Source organism: Coenobita brevimanus, chromosome 30 (assembly GCF_032717465.1).
Source record: "Coenobita brevimanus isolate Jiangsu-jjx chromosome 30, ASM3271746v2, whole genome shotgun sequence".
In the NCBI taxonomy this organism is placed as follows: Eukaryota; Metazoa; Arthropoda; class Malacostraca; order Decapoda; family Coenobitidae; genus Coenobita; species Coenobita brevimanus.
The window spans coordinates 42,027,028-42,046,548 of record NC_136983.1 but is presented as its reverse complement, the minus strand read 5'-3'; the positions used below and the strand labels follow the sequence as shown (position 1 = coordinate 42,046,548).

Sequence of the window (19,521 nt, the reverse complement as noted above, 5' to 3'; positions counted from 1 at the left end):
CATGCTCCTCTCAAGTAACTCATTTCCACTGCTCTCACTCTTGAATTGTTCCCCTCTTGCAAGATCCATGCCTCGCTTCCATGCGTCAGGGTAGGGATCACAATACTATCATGCAGTGACTTATTAACTTCCATACTCACCTCCCTATTTCTCATCACTGCTTTCAGTGAACCAACAACCTTCCTGCCCTGCTGTACCCTTTCACGCACTTCATCCCCCAAAGTTCCATCCTTACTCATCACACTACCCAAGTACTTGAATGCACTCACATTCTCCATATCCTCACCATCCAACCTCACTGTACATTCTGTGACTTCATTCCTCTCAAACACCATAACTTTACTTTTGTTTACACTAACTTTCAGCTTCCTCCTCCTACACACTGTCCCAAATTCATTCACCAAACCTTGCAACTCCCATTCATCTTCACTCAACAATACTGTATCTTAGAACAAATATCTGATCTACACACCCTTTTCCCTTCCTAAATCCCCCATGTTCTTCTCCAACTAGCTCCTCTGTCATATGCCTAACCCTAACAATGAGTATTCTACCATATATTTTACCAGACACACTAAGAAGGCAAATACCCCTATGGTTACCACATACTTCTCTCTCCCCTTTTCCTTTGTATAATGGAACAATTATACCTGATTTCCAGTCCTCTGGAACCCTTCCCTGTTCCCAAGCCAATCTACACAACTTCCATATCCAATCCACAACAATCTCACCCCCATACCTCAGCATTTCACCACACACTCCATCGATTCCTGGGGCCTTTCCCAACTTGATCTTCTTCATTGCTTCCACTACTTCCGCCCTACTGATCTCTTCCTCCCTCCTCTCATCTCCTCTTCTCCCAGCCATTCCCCAACTTCTTATACTCGCACTGCTCTCACTCTCACATTCAACAAATCCTCAAAGTGCTCCTTCCATCTCCTCAATTTCTCTCTCTTCTCCACCAAAAATCTATTATTCCTATCTTTCACTCCCCTACTATTTCCCCTTTCACGCTGCCTTACTTTCTTTACCTCCTTCCAAAACAATTTCTTACTCTCCCTCCATTTCACACTCAGATTCCTCCCAAACTTTTCATCCACTTTCTTCTTACTCTGCTTCACCAGTCTCTTAACCTCCCTTCTAGTGCTCACATATACCTCTCTCTTCTCTCTCTCATCTTCTCCCCTACCTCTACTCGCTAACCATTCACTATATGCCTTCTTCTTTTGTTCCACAGGTCGTTTCACCTCATCATTCCACCATGCTGTCCCTTGCACACCCTTGGATCTCCTCCTCACTCCACAAACCACCTCACACGAAGTGCCTATCTCTTCCATGAATATCTTACATACGTCTTCCACCCTTTCCATCTGCTCTAGCTCATACTTTCCCAATCTTTCTTCCACTATGCTCTTATACTCTGCCATTTTCTCACTATCTTGCAAATTCTCCACCCTTCTCACAGGAGCTGTTTCCTCCTGTCTTCCCCTTCGTCTCCTTAACCATTTTCTTTGCAGCTTTACCTTGGCCATCACTAAGTGATGGTCCGAGACTCCATTCCCCCACCCTCTTGCATCCAACACTTGTCTTCTCATTCGCTCATCCACACACAAGTAGTCTATCATTGCCTTTCGTTCAACACGTTCACCATCCATCCTCCTCATTACTCTACATGTATACCTGTGGATCATCTTATGCCGAAAGTAGGTGTTAGCTATTGCCAACCCCTTACCAGCACAGATGTCCACCAAAGCACTACCATTCCCATCTACTTCAGCTGGCACACCCCACTGACCAACCAATCCATCCACTCGTACATTCCCAACTTTGCCATTCATGTCTCCAATCAAAAGCACTCTCTTGCTCCTCTCAAATTTGTCCATACATGCTTCAACTCTCGCCCAAAACTCATCTTGCACTCTTGCCACTCGGTCCTCTGTCGGAGCATACACATACAGAATCGCCCAAGCTTGTATACCTACTTTCATCCTCACCCATACAATCCTTGCACCCACTGTTCCATACTCTCTTATATTCTCCTTCCACTTCTTGCTTATCATCAGACATACTCCCTCTCTTGCCCTCTCATTCTCATTAACTCCCGCACATATACCTAAACCATATTCTCAGTCTCTCACCCTTTCACCTTCCCATTTAGTTTCAGTCAATCCACATATATCCACTTTTGCATCCTCAAGCACCTGAACAATCTCTCTCTCTTTCACTTCATCATTCACTCCTCTCACATTCCACGTTTCCACCCTCAGAATGTCCTTTGTCCGTTCCTTAGTCGTCAACGTATGGTCCGTCCTGGTCCGAGGAGCTTTATTCGCTTGTTTAGTTAGTTCTTTTTACGGGGTGGGGCACTAACCCACCACCAACCCTTTTAGTTGCCTCGTACAACAAGCAGGGATACTGGGGGAGTATTCTTGAAACCCCCCTACCCCCAAGGGGGGTACTGTGCTGTACAGTACTATCTAGCACTGGTGTCAGGAGGTAACAAGCTTTAATAAGATGACCAACACATTTAGTACAGTATTATGCAACAGGTATTAGCTTAGTTGCATCCTTATTAAAGCACACAAGCAAGTAGCAGAAAGTCTGGTAAACTTTAATTTTATCTGATCCTTCTTTTTTATTGTTCAATCTTCCTGCCTTTCCTTCAGTATCATTTTCTTGAATTTCAACCTTGGAGGAACCTGGGAATGAATGAAATTTGTTGACAAGCAATCAAGAATGAAGAATAGCAATAAAAACAGGCAGAACACATGAAACAAATTTTACCACAACTCCCTGTAGAAGTTCATACAGTATGACATTTAATTAACAGACTATTGTGAGTAGGTTTTCTGTATACTTCAGAGCTATTCTTCAACATCTCTGTTCACCTTTCAAAAACAAATTCACCTGATAGGGTGGGTCACATTTAGGTTAACCGAGAAAAACGGCAGTTTGTATATTTACACTAGATATTTTCAAACGTTTTTGTGATTGCTTCACCAGAGAATATTATATTAAGAACAGCTTACACTGATATTAGGATAATTTGAGCATTAATAAAAAAAAAATCAGAACTAAGAATAGTCTGTACTTCTGTTAATTTCATGCACTCACAACTACAACAATATCCTTCACCAGGTGACCAATAGTTTCACACTAAGCACTGCTGCTAGTTACATTTTTCCTATAGCAGATATTTCTGAATACAGAGTTTTTCCTATGTTGCATAAATTTACTTCAGTATCTTGTCTGGATAAAAATAGTGGCTATTCACTTAAACGAGAAGTGACATTTTTTTTTCCCCATTATGTGTTTCAAAAGGAAAAGACAGAAAAAATATAAGCACAGTTTTAAGTGACTGCTCATACTGTATGCTTCAAAATGATCTGGTGTTTTACCCCCCAAAGTGGACCCAACATATATTTGTGACATACTGCACAAGATTAAGATAATTTCTGCCAAAAGTAGGGGATCAACTTAACCAAAAGATCGTCAAATACACGAGTATACTGTGCTGTATACGGTAACTTACTTAAGCAAAAAACATACAGCTGTACTAAACCGTATCATCAAATACGAATCCTTCATTTGTTTGTATATCTAACATGCAGCATACAAACTTCTGGTAAACAACAATTATCCTACTCAAATTAACTCATAGTGTCTATAACAAAATTACATGTACAGGCAAACCCCAATTTACAAAACCCCTAGATGTGATACCCCGGAATAGTGATGGGGGTAGACATACCACCCTACCCCGCCTATCGCAGGCCTACCGCTGGTTTGTGATGGGTTTTTACTTTTTTTTTTTAACGGTTTTGATGATATTTTAGACTTAAACTTTGTGTTTAGGTTGATTTATAAACTGTTTTTGGGGGTTCTGTTTCTCGTCCATCAGAAGAGGTACAGTACAAAACAGTGTGGACAACTAGGCGACTCAACAAAGAATATTTCGTGTCTGACCATTGAACATCCAACCTGTTGTGGAGTACGTAATAATAACTTAAATAAATATCAATAACTATGAAAGCCTTAAAGAGTAAATATTTCATGCACTGATGAAAACTGTGACATTGATGAATCATGTGTTTACATTAAGGCTGTTCATGGAAAAGCTCTTTGAAAATACAAAAGAATTTTTAAATAAATGTTGGAAAATAAGAGAAGAAAATAATGGAGCTCAGCAACCAGAACAGTAACTAAAATGACATAAGATGGCCCATTGAAAAGGCTATCCCAATCGCATCATTGATCGATAAATCATGTGTTTACATTTGGGCTGTTAAAGGGAAAACGCTTTGAAAATACAAAGGAACTTCTAAGTAAATGTTGGTAAATAAGAGAGAAGAAAATAAAGGAGCTCAGCAATCAAAACAGAAACTAAAATGACATAAAGAAGGGCTGTTGAAAAAGTTAACCTGATCACATCATCGAATGTATTCCTCATCAAGAGAATTCCCCGTCAAAACATCAACAATTCTTCGACATTACAATTCGCACCTTGGACGATTCTGTGTCATTTATACATTATTATTATGCATAACAGATGTTTACAGTATTTAACTGTCCCAGGACCGTCTGATGGTGGGACTGTATACAATGCTGCTGCTTTTCTCTACCAAGTTTGAATACAAGTTGGAGATCGCATTCTCCAGTGACCTTGACTGTGTACAAGCAAGACAGGCACTGGTTTTAGGCTTAGGTTAGCTTCTTTTACAGTTGTTGGACTATTTAGATTGGCTTTAAACTTTTTTTCTGTATTCATTTGAGTGGGTTTAGGACTTGGCTGGGGGGGAAACCCAAGGCTCAAAAACACATCCTTAAACACACCCCAAGATATGATACTCCACCTAACGATGGGTTTTTACTTAACCAACTGCATTGTTAAACTGAGGTTTGCCTGTACTTTCAAGTTATTATTTCATAAACTTGGCTTTCAATTTAACAGTTAAGCCTCCACAACATCAATCAAAGATCTGTGCACTCTCCTTGTAATAATTGCTGTGTGCAACTTACTGTTAGCAGTGGGGAGGAATGTTGGTATTGGACACTAGAGACCCTGTACATTAAAAGTAGAACGCCACTACTTTGGTTCTAGATTCAAATCACTTGTAAGGCTTGTAGTGTATACATGAGTGCTTGTATAAGCATCAAATTGCGGCATATCACAAAGAGGTCATTGGGTGCCTAATCCACTTATCTGTTTGTTTATCAGATATACAGCACAATCCTCACCACACTCAATGAATCTATGCCAATACATTAATGAGCTGTTAAATTTCTTGAACAAGTTAGTCTCTAGCGAGACACAAATTAAGTTTTAGATATCCAATACTTCAATCACTGTTTAAACTCTTGAACACTTTGGTCTCTAGTGAACACGAGTTAAGTTTGAGATGTGGCGCTAGTAACAACTGGTGTTCCTGTAGTGGCTGCCCCCTACCCTCCTACCTCGCAGAGCCACACCCGAGATGCCAGCGAAGAACCTCCTAACCCGTAGTCAGGGGCAGATGCTAATGTACACACCTTCCTGAACAATCTTTGTGAGCCGCCGCCTGCTGACGTTGGGTAGTAGATGTAAATATTGTGGTCTTCAGCAGACACTGGTTTCTCCACAAAAGGCTTGTTAAATGTCACGCCATTAACCTCCACATGATCCTCACCTTCTATCAATTCGCGTTCTGAAAAACAACATATTTGCTCTAATCAATCTACAAACAATATATCAGCCTCATCCAATTTCCTAGATGTTGCTGGACAGGGATCCATCTCCAAGGTGGAAGTGATATATCCAGGTGGTTCCACTATCTGGTTATACAAATGACCCTCCGTTCCCTTCCTATGCTCTGACAGGAGGATGAGACCACAAGAGGAGGACGTCAGTCTGCAGTCCACTGGGATCATATTTCAATGAGCCTAGCACCCCAAACAAGAAAAACATTAACAACACTATTCATTCTGGCCTTCAAAATCCCCAGTTGCATCTCACAGGGCAAACAATTCACGTAAAACTGCACTTAAAAGTGCATGTGGATAGAGACCGCTCTGTCAACTGCCAAGTTAAAGACGGACACAACCCTGGTCATATACAGTACATACAGATATACATACATACTTCGTCTGCCAATTTTTACCATTCACTAATTCTTTTGCTTATTCTATTTCCATAACTCACTTAATCACTATCTATCTACTGCCAGATGTCTTAATCCCATAGGTGGTGGCCACAAACAATCTCCTTGTTGTCTTGTCCCTTGCCATTTCGCTGCCCTCCCTCCAGCTCACACACACCCTCTCTCATATACTCACACATTCACTTATATTCACCACTTTTACAAGCATACTGGTGCTGGAGAGGAAAGTCTTCCTGTGGTGGCACTGATACGATTTGGCGGCAGTGCTGTCCAGTTACATAAATGTTTCTCAACACCATCTCAAACCCTCAAAAGGAGGGTGGTGGCCTACAGAAAGGAGACAACTACAGTCTGTAATTCTCTGGGTTCAGATCCAGATGATTTTGTAGCTACAGAACATCAGCAAAAATACATCAAAACTACAACAACAATGATGACATTCTGGACTTCCTTTTACTGTACCTTCATACTCACTCCAGTACTATACACTGTTTTTTATCATACCACTCACATCACTTTTCTCTAAGCAACCGTACCACTTAAGTACAGTAAACACATTTCTGTTCTTTGATGAACACTGATTGCACTTATGGTATATATATATATATATATATATATATATATATATATATACACACACACACACGTACAGTAATTGCCCCATTATCCAATGCTGCATTATCCAACAATGTCACTATCTGAAAAATCAAAAAATCTGGCAGAATTGTTGCAATACCCATTTTTAAGGCATTAAAAGCCTTGGCACAGGGAAACCAAAATTTTCAAACCACTCCCCGCTCCCTGCCACTCGTGTGCCACCAATGATGCCTGCCAAAACAAAGCCCAGCCTGCCCGCTCCACCACACACAGTAGGCTGTTCAGTGCAAGTATGTGCTAAGTTTGTCATGGAGTCTGTGCCCTTTGCTGTCACACTAAAGCTTTTGCAAGGGCTTATGCCCCTTGTCCATGTGCTGGCATGTGTGTATATGGCTCCCCCTCCTACCAAGTGCACGTGGAACATCCTGCCCCTTGAGGAGAAGTGAATCACATGGTAATGCACTATAGTGTCTCCTCTACACCCCTAACCACATAGGAATAATTAACATAATCTTTTACAGCACTACAGTATGGTAAGTACAGTATACAGTTGCTATACATTTCACTGTAAAATACTATAGTGTACTGTGTCTTTCATTTACTGCATTACTGCATGACTATTTTTTCAACATGAATTATGAAGGAAAAGTAGTGGTGAATAATGGGGATATTAAAGATGCCTGGAGAGACCACTACAACCGGTTGTTGAACAAGGAGTCTGACTCAGACAGGGAAGGTTTGGAGATCTAGTGTTTGGCCCTCGGCCACTGAGTGATGCAGCTACTGCAAGCAAGGCAACAGGTGGGAAGGCAGCAGGTGTGTCTGGATTGACTGCAGAAATGATGCACGCCACAAATGAAGGCATGGGATTAGTCACTGACTTGATAATTACGATTATACTGTATATGAATGTGTTGTCCCAGACAATTGGCTGAAGAGTGTAACTGTAAATGTGTACAAGGGGAAAGATGATGCCCTGGAAAGAGGAAATTATAAAGGCATAATGCTTTTGGACCACATAATGAAAGTAATGGAGAGAGTTCTGGAAGGTATGATTAGAGATGGAGTGAATAATGATGAGATGCAGTTGGGTTTAGGCCAGGCAAAGGAACCGCTGATGCCATATTCATTGTTTTACAGTTTCAAGTAGAATATATAGGAAAGAAAAGGGAACTGTACTTTGTTTTTGTTGATTTGGAGAAGGGCCTTTGACTGAGTCCCTCGAGAGGTGGTGAAGTGGGCAATGAGAAAGCTTGGGATCAAAGAGTGGCTGGTTACGGTGGTTATGGCCATGCACGTGGGTGCTCGCACTTAGGTAAAGGTGAATGGAGTTTTGTGTGATGAGTTTTCCGTGAATGTTGGTGTGCATTAGGGGGGTCAGTCTTGACCCCCTTATTATTTATCATGGTACTTGATGCCCTCTCATGTGACTTCAGAAATGGAATCCACTGGGAGATGTTGTATGCTGATGATTTGGTGCTGATTGCAGAGAATGAAAGGGAGGGAGGGTAAGGATTTAGAAAATGGAGAGATGGTGTGGGGCACAAGGGTTTAAGAGTAAATGCAGATAAAACAAAAGTGATGATATCTTGGGTTGAGGGTGGTACTGCCAAAGAGGGTTAGTGGCTATGTGCGATTTACCACAAGGGCGTGGGAAGTGATTCCATCTTGTGCAGTGTTTGTGATAAGTAGGTGCATAACAAGTGTAGTGGTATTAAAGGTAGACTGTGAGATAATGCTGATTTCATGTGTGCGGTGTGTCGGAAACAGCACGCGGAGAATGCCAGGCATGAAAGGATTGAAATTGCTGGCAAGTCTTTTGAGTGTGTGGAAGAGTTTTGTTATTTGGGAGACATGTCATGTGCTGAAGATGGGACTGGAGTTAGCTCTGTGGCTGGAGTGAGGAGTGGTTGGAAGAAGTTCAGGGAGCTGTTGCCTCTCCTAACATTGAGAGGGCTCTCTCTCCATGCTAAGGGATCCTTGTATGTGGCAGGTGTTAGGAGTGTAATGCTGTATGGTAGTAAGACCTGGGCAGTAAAGGAAGAGGATATTCACAGGCTCAAATGTACAGAAATGGCAATGATTAGGTGGATGTGCAGAACGTCCCTGAGTGCGAGGCCTCGGGGGGGCTAGGTTTACGAAAGAAGAGTTGAAAGGTAAGACCGGACTGGGGTGTATTGGTGCTGTGATGAGGAGGGGTAGATTGAGATGGTCTGGGCATGTGGAGAGGATGAGGGACGATAACTGGGTGCAGAAAGTGAGAAGTGTTAATGTTAGGGGAAGGGTAGCAAGAGGTAGACCAAATAAGACCTCGGGTGAGGTTATTGTGTGTGACCTCAGGAAGAAGGGACTAAATGGGGAAGCTGCCAGAGATCGAGCAGCATGGAAAGCCGCCATTAGGTGACCAAGGCCAATGCATGCAAGCATGTTGGAGCCTTCAAAAACAAAATTGAAAACTTACTTTTAGACTCTGCCATTCTACATTTATTTTGGGGCGTAGTTACTCACAGAACTCTGTACAAGTTAATAAGGACTGCATTCATTCCTAGTAAGTAATACAGCATACATCAAACATATTGTACAGCAGATCTGAAATATTCCATTTGCCACTAATTATCACCAGCTTCACTCCCTTTGCAGTTTTTTGTTTTGACCTAGCTCATAATCCCAGTCATATACATATTTGCCAACCATGGCAACATCACATGCCTTTGCTTCATTCTAAGACACATTTACTCAAACCATCAATTCTCACATAAAATTTCCCATCATCAATTTCTTTTTCTACAGTAATAAGCAATTTTACCTTTGATATAAACTTATGTAACACCTTCCATTCCTATTCACTATTTATTTATTTATTATTTTTTAAAGATCCAGAAAGGCCATGAACTTTCTGGTCCTTCTCACATGCCTTTTGCACTACATGTCTTACAAGATACCTGATCCGCATATCCTTTACCACTGTAAAACTATTACAATAAACTGTATATAATAATAACATTAAATAGCTATGAAACTAAAACCTTTTTTGTTAAAGTATATGAATTTGTAAACTCCTTCAAACTGGTGAATTTTATATATATATAGATAGATAGATAGATAGATAGATAGATAGATATAGATATAGATAGATAGATACAGTATTTATCTATCTATATCTATCTATCTATCTATCCATATATATATATATATAATATTCTTGCTACAGCCAGCTGATTTTATTCACTGGAAAAAGAAATCTTGATATAAAGGGATCAAAGAATGCAAATGTATATCTACTTCCAGTAGTTCAAAACATGACACTCTGGTAACTGTCTAATAGCAGCAAGAATATGTTTTAAAAAAAATAAACAAATAACCAGACTGAACAGGTTAAACATAAAATACACTGTATAAAAAGAAACAATCTTATCCATCTATCATCCAATAATTTTTCACCAAATCAGGAATATAAGAGCCAGGAGCTAAGCTACTAAGTCCTGACATTTCAGGTGAGGGTGAACAGCTTCACTCACTCCTGTGTGGCATTATGTAAACAAGTAACTAACCATCTCTTGGATATAATGCCTTACAGTCTCTGTCCAGTTGGAGCACCTTATCTCACTAAACCACCAGGAGTTGGTTATCTAGTCACTACCCAATGCAGTACACCGCTTCCTGATTTACAGGAAACCATTTGGCCTGTCTCTCAGTGTAAAATCACCTGAAGGTGGTGCCCAACCTACCACAAGGAAACAAGGTTATATAATTAACAAATAACATACAGTTAATAAAAAATAAAGTAGCTTACTGGAGGGATCCTTGGAATCCCTGTCGAGAATGGCAAACCGAGGTAGTTCAATGCCTTCCCTCTGTAATGTGTTGTATACAACTCTTCTGTCCTGCAATAACAAAACAAAAACAATTAGTTCATACAAACTGTAGCTTAATTACATCACTAGTTGCTTTGCAAAATCTGTCTATCTAACTTCACTAAAAAGATAATTACATCATCATCATCAATCTGTCCCTCTATCAATCCACATGATGTCCCAGGACTACACCTTCTCTTAATAGGCAGGGTGATAGCCAGAACTGATCCTTCCCCATACTGGCAAAGTATGAATGAAGAAAGAATGTCTGTATGAAGACCAATGCATGTATAAGTCAAGGTGTTGTAATGGCTATGTTTTACGTGTGTTAGAGTATGTCACTGGCATACCACAAGCCAAATCCCAATATCATGAGGGAGAGGCCTGTTATTATGCATGCCTCACATATACATTTTAAACTCTAAACTGGCCTAAAATCTTATCATCTAGCCATCTTTAATGTTTAATTGTACCTGTACCAAGAGTAGCACTAGGAAATGATGACAGTTCCTAAGCAGTGTGATGTACAGGATATAGAACCATAGTAGTGTCTTTTTCTGCCACTGCGTTATAAGAAAGAAGCTGCAAAAGGGTGAAAATCTGGGCCGTATTAGGGTGAAAGAACTACTGTATAGACAATAATAAGACGGACTACTGGAACTGTATGTGGTCACTTTAGCAGGCACTCCCAGAGATCTTTAGTACATTACAGGTTACACTGAAGTGATTGAGTTATGGAAATTGAATACGCAAAAGAATTAGTCTATCTATCTATCTATAGCCCAACGCCTTAATCCCGCAAAGGGTGGCCGCAGACAAAACGCCTCCAAGTCGCTCTGTCACCCACCATTTGACTACCCTCCCCCCAACTCACTCCCCCCTCCCTCATATACCTCTCAACTCCATCCCTCCACCTCATCCTCGGTCTACCCCTCCCTCTCCATCCCTCCACCTCATCCTCGGACTACCCCTCCATCTCCCTCCCTCCACCTCACCTACATACACCCTCGTAGTCAGTCTTTCATTCTCAATTCTCTCCACATGTCCAAACCACCTCAGTGTATTTCTCCTAATCTTCTCAACCACATCCACATCCACCCCACAACGTTCCTTCACTTCTTCATTCGTCAGCAGAGAGAGCTGATGGTGATAAATGCCTCAACTGAGGTAATTTGGGACTGTCTGTTACTATCTTAAATGATGCCATGTTTGTTTTTTAAAGTGTACCCATACTGAGGCTGGCCATGGTATAGATGATGTATTCTATGGACTGGAAACTTAACCAAGTGCCAAAACCACTGATGCTGTTGAGAGATGCCTTCATACAATGGCACCATTATAACCGGGCAGCTCCACTGCCTGGTTATGCCAGCATCTCCCAACTCAATCCCTTTCCCTTATAACAAGGATGGTGGACTTCAGGAGGTCAACTTCAGCCTGTGGTCTATCTGATTCAAGTCCAGATAAGCCAGTGGCCACAAAAACAACAACAATAACAAACAAGCTTTGCACAGTACTGTACTTTCCAACAGCTACTGGAAACTGTTTAAAAAAAAAAATCCCAGTGTGTACTGACACAATTATGTAACAACATCAAGTATTAACTTGGACATTCTCTAGAGTATTTACTTGTGGCTAAGTTCCTGCCTGAAAGAGATGACCATATTGCTAGTTACCAAGCTTGTAGCCACACTTTATTCTCATGACAGTACTTTCCAGGGTCGAAGGCAGATAACCATCTATCACCTATCATGTATATCCTGTATTGTAAAACAACAGTATGATAATTATATGATCATATATTATTTTGGAGGATTTGGAAATGTGAATCTCTCCACATTTTTCCTGCATGTAATAATGGGTAACCAATACTGATTACTTTAACTAGATCATGTTAGATTTTTATTTGGTCTTAAGATGACGTAAGGAAAACATTGCACAGTCAAGACAAAAGTTTGTTTGCTATTCCACTACATAAGCTTCACATTTTGGGCAAATCTGTTACTTTCATCCTTGATGCATCATATTAAAAAGCACAATCTATGGGCAGAGAAACATACAAACCCTACCTCAGCTAGGAAATATTTGCTACAAGAGGAAAACAACATGCAGAAGAGGTGAAACATTGGACCACACTTTTGTCCTTGATTTTACATGATGGAGATGATTATAGCTAAGGAGTAATCTGGATTAGTCAAGTAATGTATAGCAACTTACTTGGAGGTCATATTGCATGTCAAGGTCATTGATGATATAAGGTTTCCGTAGATCTGTATATGCCTGTGCTTTCTCAAGGGGGAATCCCTTTGAGTGGAAACTTATTAGGCAGTCACACAGTGGCCATTTTTCTACAGGTTCCTGTTAATTTGAAACGGAATGTTAGTATCCTCATTACAGTACAGTGGCTTAATGGTACAATGATATTAAGTAATGAAAAACAATGTTCCTCTCATTTTTTAACAACAGTAATGAAAGTGCTAAAAACCTGCTATTATTACTGTGATCTACCCATCTACCTACAACCAGACACTTTAATCCCATAGGGATGGGCTATGAGTACTGAAAAATCACATCAACAAACTGAGTAGCATACTGCAATGTGTTATATTATTATACACATCCAAACAATGCTTATTAATTAGTAGCTGCTTGTTAGAGCTGATAACTGTCCAAGTCTGACAGTATTCAGAGTAGACTATACTTAACTGGCCATGCGAGTGAAGCACTTCAAGGATATGATGGGGAGGGGAAATGATACTTGAGTCTGGGGAGGCAATGGACATGATTGTGTGAAACAAGCATTTTGGAAAGAGACATTAGGTTGATTACACACTTCTCTGGGGGAAATAGCAACCAGACTGATTATTTCCTGGTCATGAGGGCTGGTAAGAGGTTGGTGAGGAATGTTCAAGTTATGGGAAGCAAAGTGTGTGTGCTGCAACACAGGTTACTGATACGTGATATGGTGCTTAAGGAGAGGTTGGTGAAGAAGAGAACCTATGCATCTTGGAGGAAAACAAAGAAGTTGAAAAACCAAGCAGTAAGGGATCCCTTCTATAGTGAGATGAGTAGTAAGGTGGCTAAACAGGGAGCTGGTGACAGAAATGTAAATGAACAATACAGAGCTCACAAGAACAATCTCCGGAGAGTTGCTGATTCGGTGTGTGGTTGGAGAAGGGGACCTCCATGACATAAACTAACAAGATGGCAGCATGAGTAGAAGCTGCAGTTAGGAGAGAGGAAGGCTTTTCCAGGAATGGAAAATGGGTAGTAACAAAGAGGAACACTTGACTGCCAAGCATAGGGCTAGAAAAGAGGTAGGTATACAAGGCAAAATCTGAGTCTCAGAAGCCTTTACTGGAAAACATAAAAAGCACTGAAAGGAAGAATATGATATTTAAGGAAGCAAATCAGATGATGAAGGAAAACAGAGATATTACTGGTCAACAGTGTGTGAGGAATGATGAAGGAAATGTGGTGGTGATCAGAAAGGATAGTAAAGATGCTGGAGAGAGCATTATAATGAGTTGCTGAATGAAGAGTTTGAATGGAACAAGGTCTAGATTCAGCAGATCTGGTGTCTGGCTGTAAAACTGTGTTGGCATAAAACTTTTTGATCAGATAATGAGGATAACAGAGAGATCTAGCAGGTATGATCAAAGAAAGAGTGAATACTGAGGATATGCAGTGTGGGTTTATGCCAGGCAAAGGGACCATTGATGCCATATTCAATGTTTCACAGATTAAGGAAAAATATATAGGAAAGAAAAGGGATCTGTGCTTTGTATTTGCTGATTTGGAGAAGGCCTTTGACAGAGTCCCTAGTAAGGTGGTGAAGTGGGCAATGAAACAGCTTTGACTCAAGGGGTGGCTGGTTAGAGTGGTTATGGTTATGTATGTGAGTGCTTGCACTCAGGTGAGAGTGAATGGAGATTTGAGTGATGAGTTTTCCATGAATGTTGCTGTGCCTCAGGGGTCAGCCTTGAGTGTCTTATTGTTTATCATGGTGCTTGAAGCCCTCATGTGACTTCAGTGATGGATTACCATAGGAGATCGTTGTATGCTGATGATATGGTGTTGATTGCAGAGAATGAAAGGGAGGCTCAGGAAAGATTTAAGAAGTGGAGAGATGGTATGGGACAAAAGGGCTTGCGAATAAATGTAGATAAAGCAAAGATGATGGTACTCTGGGCTGGCGCCGGTACCATCAAAGACAAGGGAAAGCGGCATTGTGCAGTTTGCCAAAAGGATGTGGGAAGTACTGGAATTCCATCTTGTGCAGTGTTTATGATAAGTGGGTGCATAAGAGATGTAGTGGTATTAAAGGCAGACTATGAGATAATACTGAATTCATGTGTGCGGTGTGTCAGGGAGAGCATGTGTAGATTGTCAGGTGTGAAGGGAATGATTTTGCTAACGAGTCTCTCCAGTGTGTGGAAGAGTTCTGTTACTTGGACAGCATGTTATGTGCTGGAGCTAGCTCTTTGGCTAGAGTGAGGAGAGGTTAGAAGAAGTTCTGGGAACTGTTGCCTCTCCCGACACTGAGAGGGCTTTCCCTCCATGCTAAGGGATCTTTATATGCTGCATGTGTTAGGAGTGTACGGCTGTATGGTAGTGAGACCTGAGCAGCAAAGGAAGAAGATAACCATATGCTTAAACGTACAGAAATGATAATGATTAGATGAATGGGCCTGAATGCAAGGGGGGCTAGGTTTATGGTGGAAGAGTTTAGAGCAGGGGTGGGGAACGTCCAGCCTCCGGGCCGTATAAGGCCTGCAAGACCATTTGATCAGGCCCGCGAGGCAATTCATAAATGCAATTTCATAAACTCATGAACGAATATGTATATACTGTATATATATATATATATATATATACACACAGTATATTTTTATGAGCTTGACTCTGGGCATAGGCTTCACAGCCTGCTCCCAAGGACCAGTAGTCCTCCTACATATTATACACTTCTACATGGCACCACTTCAGTGCTAACACCCACTGTCCATATTGAATACATGCTAGGGCTGTCTCATACAGGATTGGTGTAGTGGTATTAGCGGGGGTATTTTTACGACATGTCGGCGGGTCCTCTGGTAGATCGGTAGAGTCTGTTTTACACGAAATTCAAATCCTTAAACTGTTCCCTGCCCCAGCAGGGATTTGAACCTGGGTCCGGTAGGACCACAGGCCACCTCTCAGCCGATTGAACCACAGCCTCCCCCATATATTATATATATATATATACATCTATCTATCTATCTATCTTTATACCTAGGCTGCTTCTCCCAAGGAAAGGGAGGTAGCCGAGACAGGACGACACACTCCCCATTTACTCATCCATTCAAACACATTCATTCGCATCTTAGCCCCAAAGGGGAGAAGGGACAGAACCTCACCACACCACACCGCACAAGGGTCGACTTCACAGTGCAATCAATGACATCCGCAGCAGGGCCTGACAGCGGAGCTGGTTTACCCCTGCCACATCATAAAAGACCCATCTCCTTACCTGCACCTGATCTAACTAGCTGATCAGACCAAATGCGGAAGAATATCCCCTCAGGGCTGCGTCATCATATATTCATTCACAATTTCTTTCCATTCATTTCTGTCACCCACAGCCACTCTTCCTTGCTCAACAGACATCCCTCTCGCATCCAGCGCTCTCTTCACACTGTCCATCCATTCAATTCGTGGTCTCCCTCTCAGCCTTACACCTCTCACATCAGATCTAGTTATCTTTTTCACCAATCGCTCATTATCCATTCTCTCCATACGTCCACACCATCGCAACACCCTCTGCTCAACTCTATCAGCCATCTCCCGAACAACTCCAGTTCTCCTTCGCACTTCATCATTTCGCACTCGATCCATACGCGTCACTCCACACATACTCCTCAGACACTTCATCTCCATTACATTCAAATTTTTCCTCTCTGCTACACCCATATTCCATGTTTCAGCCCCATATAATGCAGTCGGTACCACAACACCCTCATACAGCCTTCTCTTTACATCCATTCTAAGCGAATGACATCCGAACACTTTTTTCATTCCTCCCAGCACCTTACCTATTTCATTCATTCTAAACTTCACTTCTGCATCTATTCTTCCATCCACAGCAACATGTGACCCTAAATATTTAAAACACTCTACCTCCTCAAGCAACTCACCATTCAAAACTATATTCATCCCCCTACCATCTACCAACCTCGTACACTTCATCACTTTACTCTTATTCTCATTTTCTTTCAATTTCCTCCTTTCACACACCCTTCCAAACTCCTCTACCAACTGTCTCAATCTCTCCTCTGAATCAGCCACCAGTGCAGTATCATCTGCAAACGGCAGCTGCTTCAGATTCCACTCTCCACCATCAACATTCACCAGACTCAGACCTCCACCTAAAACTCTTGCATTCACCTCCCTTACAACACCATCCATATAAATATTAAACAACCAAGGCGACATCACACATCCCTGTCGCAGCCCCACTCTCACAGGAAACCAATCACTCACAGCATTTCCCACTCCTACACATGCTCTACTATTTACATAAAAACTTTTTACCCCTTTTAGTAACCTACCATCAAGTCCATACAATCTTAAAACAGTCCACAAAGCCTCCCTATCAATTCTATCATACGCTTTTTCTAAATCCATGAATGCCCAAACACATCCTTGCCTTTCGCTAAATACTTTTCACACACTTGTCTCACAGCGAACATCTGATCCACACATCCCCTCCCTCTCCTAAAACCACACTGCTCATCACCAATCACTCCCTCTGTACCCTCTCTAACTCTCATAATTAAAACTCTACCATACACCTTACCTACAACACTCAATAGACTTATACTCCTAAAGCTAGTACATTCATACTTTTCATCCTTGCCTTTATACAATGGGACCACACTAGCACTTGCCCAGTCAATTGGCACCATACCTTTCACAAAGCACACATTCAACAATCTTACTAACCAGTCAACAATAGTCACTCCACCACCCTTCACGCATTCCACAGCACACCCATCCAAACCTGCAGCTTTCCCTGTTTTCATCTCCTTTACTGCCTTCTCCACTTCCTCCTTCGTGATTAAAGAATCATTCAACTCTCCCAACACATTTATTCCTTGCACCCTTCCACCCGCCACAATCTCAGCCACCCTTTCCTCCTCTACATTTAACAATCTTTCAAAATACTCTGCACATCTCTTCCTTACTGCATCCATCTCAATTAACATCCTTCCATCCTCTGCTTTTACTCGCTCTTCCTTCCCAGACTCTCCCTTTCGCACCCTTTTAACCTCCTTCCAGAACATTTTCTTATTCTGTTGAAAATTCTCAGTCAGCTGCCTACCCCACCTCTCATCTGCTGCCACTTTAGCATCACGCACAGCCTTTCTCGCCCTATACCTCTTTTTCTTATACCTCTCATATGACACCTCATACTTCCTCTGCAGCCACACTTCATATGCACATCTCTTCTCAGCCATTGCCATACTTACTTCCTCGCACCACCATTCACTTCCTTTTCTTACACCACCACCCACACGTCTCACAACACACACCTCTTCTGCATGCCCCACCACAGCACTCTTAAACAACTGCCATTCCTCCTCCACACTGCCATTTTCCTGATCTTTCACTGTGTTCCACTCATCTTACAATTTCTCCTGATACTCTATCATTTTCTCTCTTTTATCCAACTCACTTTCAAAACCTCTCTGCCACACCTAACCCTCCTAGCTCTCACCCATCTCTTAACTTTCCCTCCACCAGGTAGTGGTCAGACATACCTCCACCCTCCCCTCTCAGAACTCTCATATCCAACAATCTTCCTACTACATTCCTAGACACAACCACATAGTCCATCAATGCTTTATCCACAACCATTCCACCCTCCTGTCTCACCCATGTATACTTATAAATATCTTTCTTCTCGAACAGCGTATTTCCAATCACCATCTCTCGCTCAACACACATCCCTATCATTCGTTCCTCATTTTCATTTCTTCCAGGCACACCATGCATACTAACTACACCTTCAACTGCTACATTTCCCACACTAGCATTCAGATCTCCCATCATTACCACATTCACATTTGCTCCAAAACTCTGCAGACACTCATCAACATCATTCCAGAAAGACTCCCTCTCTTCCTCATCCCTTTCACTACCAGGCCCATATGCACTCACAAACACCCACAACTCAAGTTCAAATTTCGCTTTCACCCACATCTGTCTCAATGACACCTCCTTCCATTCAATCACATATTGCTGTACTTCCGGACTATCTAACAAGGCCACACCTTCTCTTGGCCTTCCTCTATCAACACCTGATTAATCTTCCATTTACACTTCCAAACATTGACTCACCCTTCCCTTTCATCTTCGTTTCACTCAAAGCTAACACATCCAACTTTCTTCTCACAAACATTCTCCCAATCTCCTCCCTTTTAGCCTCAATCGTACTACATCCACGCACATTCATAGACCCAATCTTCAGGGTATGGGGATAACTCAATCCCCCATCCCTTTCTCTGGCCTGTCTCTTTTTAGGAACTAAAAAAACACAGAGGATGGGGGTCTCTAGTCCCCTCACCCCACCCCTTTTAGTTGCCTTTTATGACAAGCAGGAAATACATTGGCAGTATTCTTCCTAACACACACACACACACACATATATATATATATATACAGTATATATATATGGAGCCTCTGTGGTACAGTGGAAAAGTGTGCGTTTTCGCACACTGAAGACCAAGGGTTCGCACCCCTCTAAGGTAATAAACTTTGGGAGCATTCATCTGGCCATGTACTGCATTGGAGGACACAAGGGGTGCTGTGGTTGAACTAGTGTCGCATACGGTAAAGTATGCTTGCACCCAGTCGGCTTGCACGGGCTGATTACACTTGGTTCACAGACTACA

The 19,521-nt window shown here is 41.7% G+C and overlaps 1 protein-coding gene across 1 annotated transcript in view; it reads right to left on the bottom strand.

Annotated features, from left to right (window-relative positions):
- The window catches only part of l(1)G0196 (inositol hexakisphosphate and diphosphoinositol-pentakisphosphate kinase), a 475,031-nt gene that overhangs the window by 332,050 nt on the left and 123,460 nt on the right, over positions 1-19,521 (bottom strand). The window contains exons 5-7 of the mRNA XM_080268869.1: positions 12,806-12,946; positions 10,528-10,618; positions 5,530-5,684 (exon numbers count right to left, since the gene is read on the bottom strand). Of these exons, the coding sequence (XP_080124995.1) occupies positions 5,530-5,684; positions 10,528-10,618; positions 12,806-12,946 (387 nt within the window). The remainder of the gene's footprint in view (positions 1-5,529; positions 5,685-10,527; positions 10,619-12,805; positions 12,947-19,521) is intronic.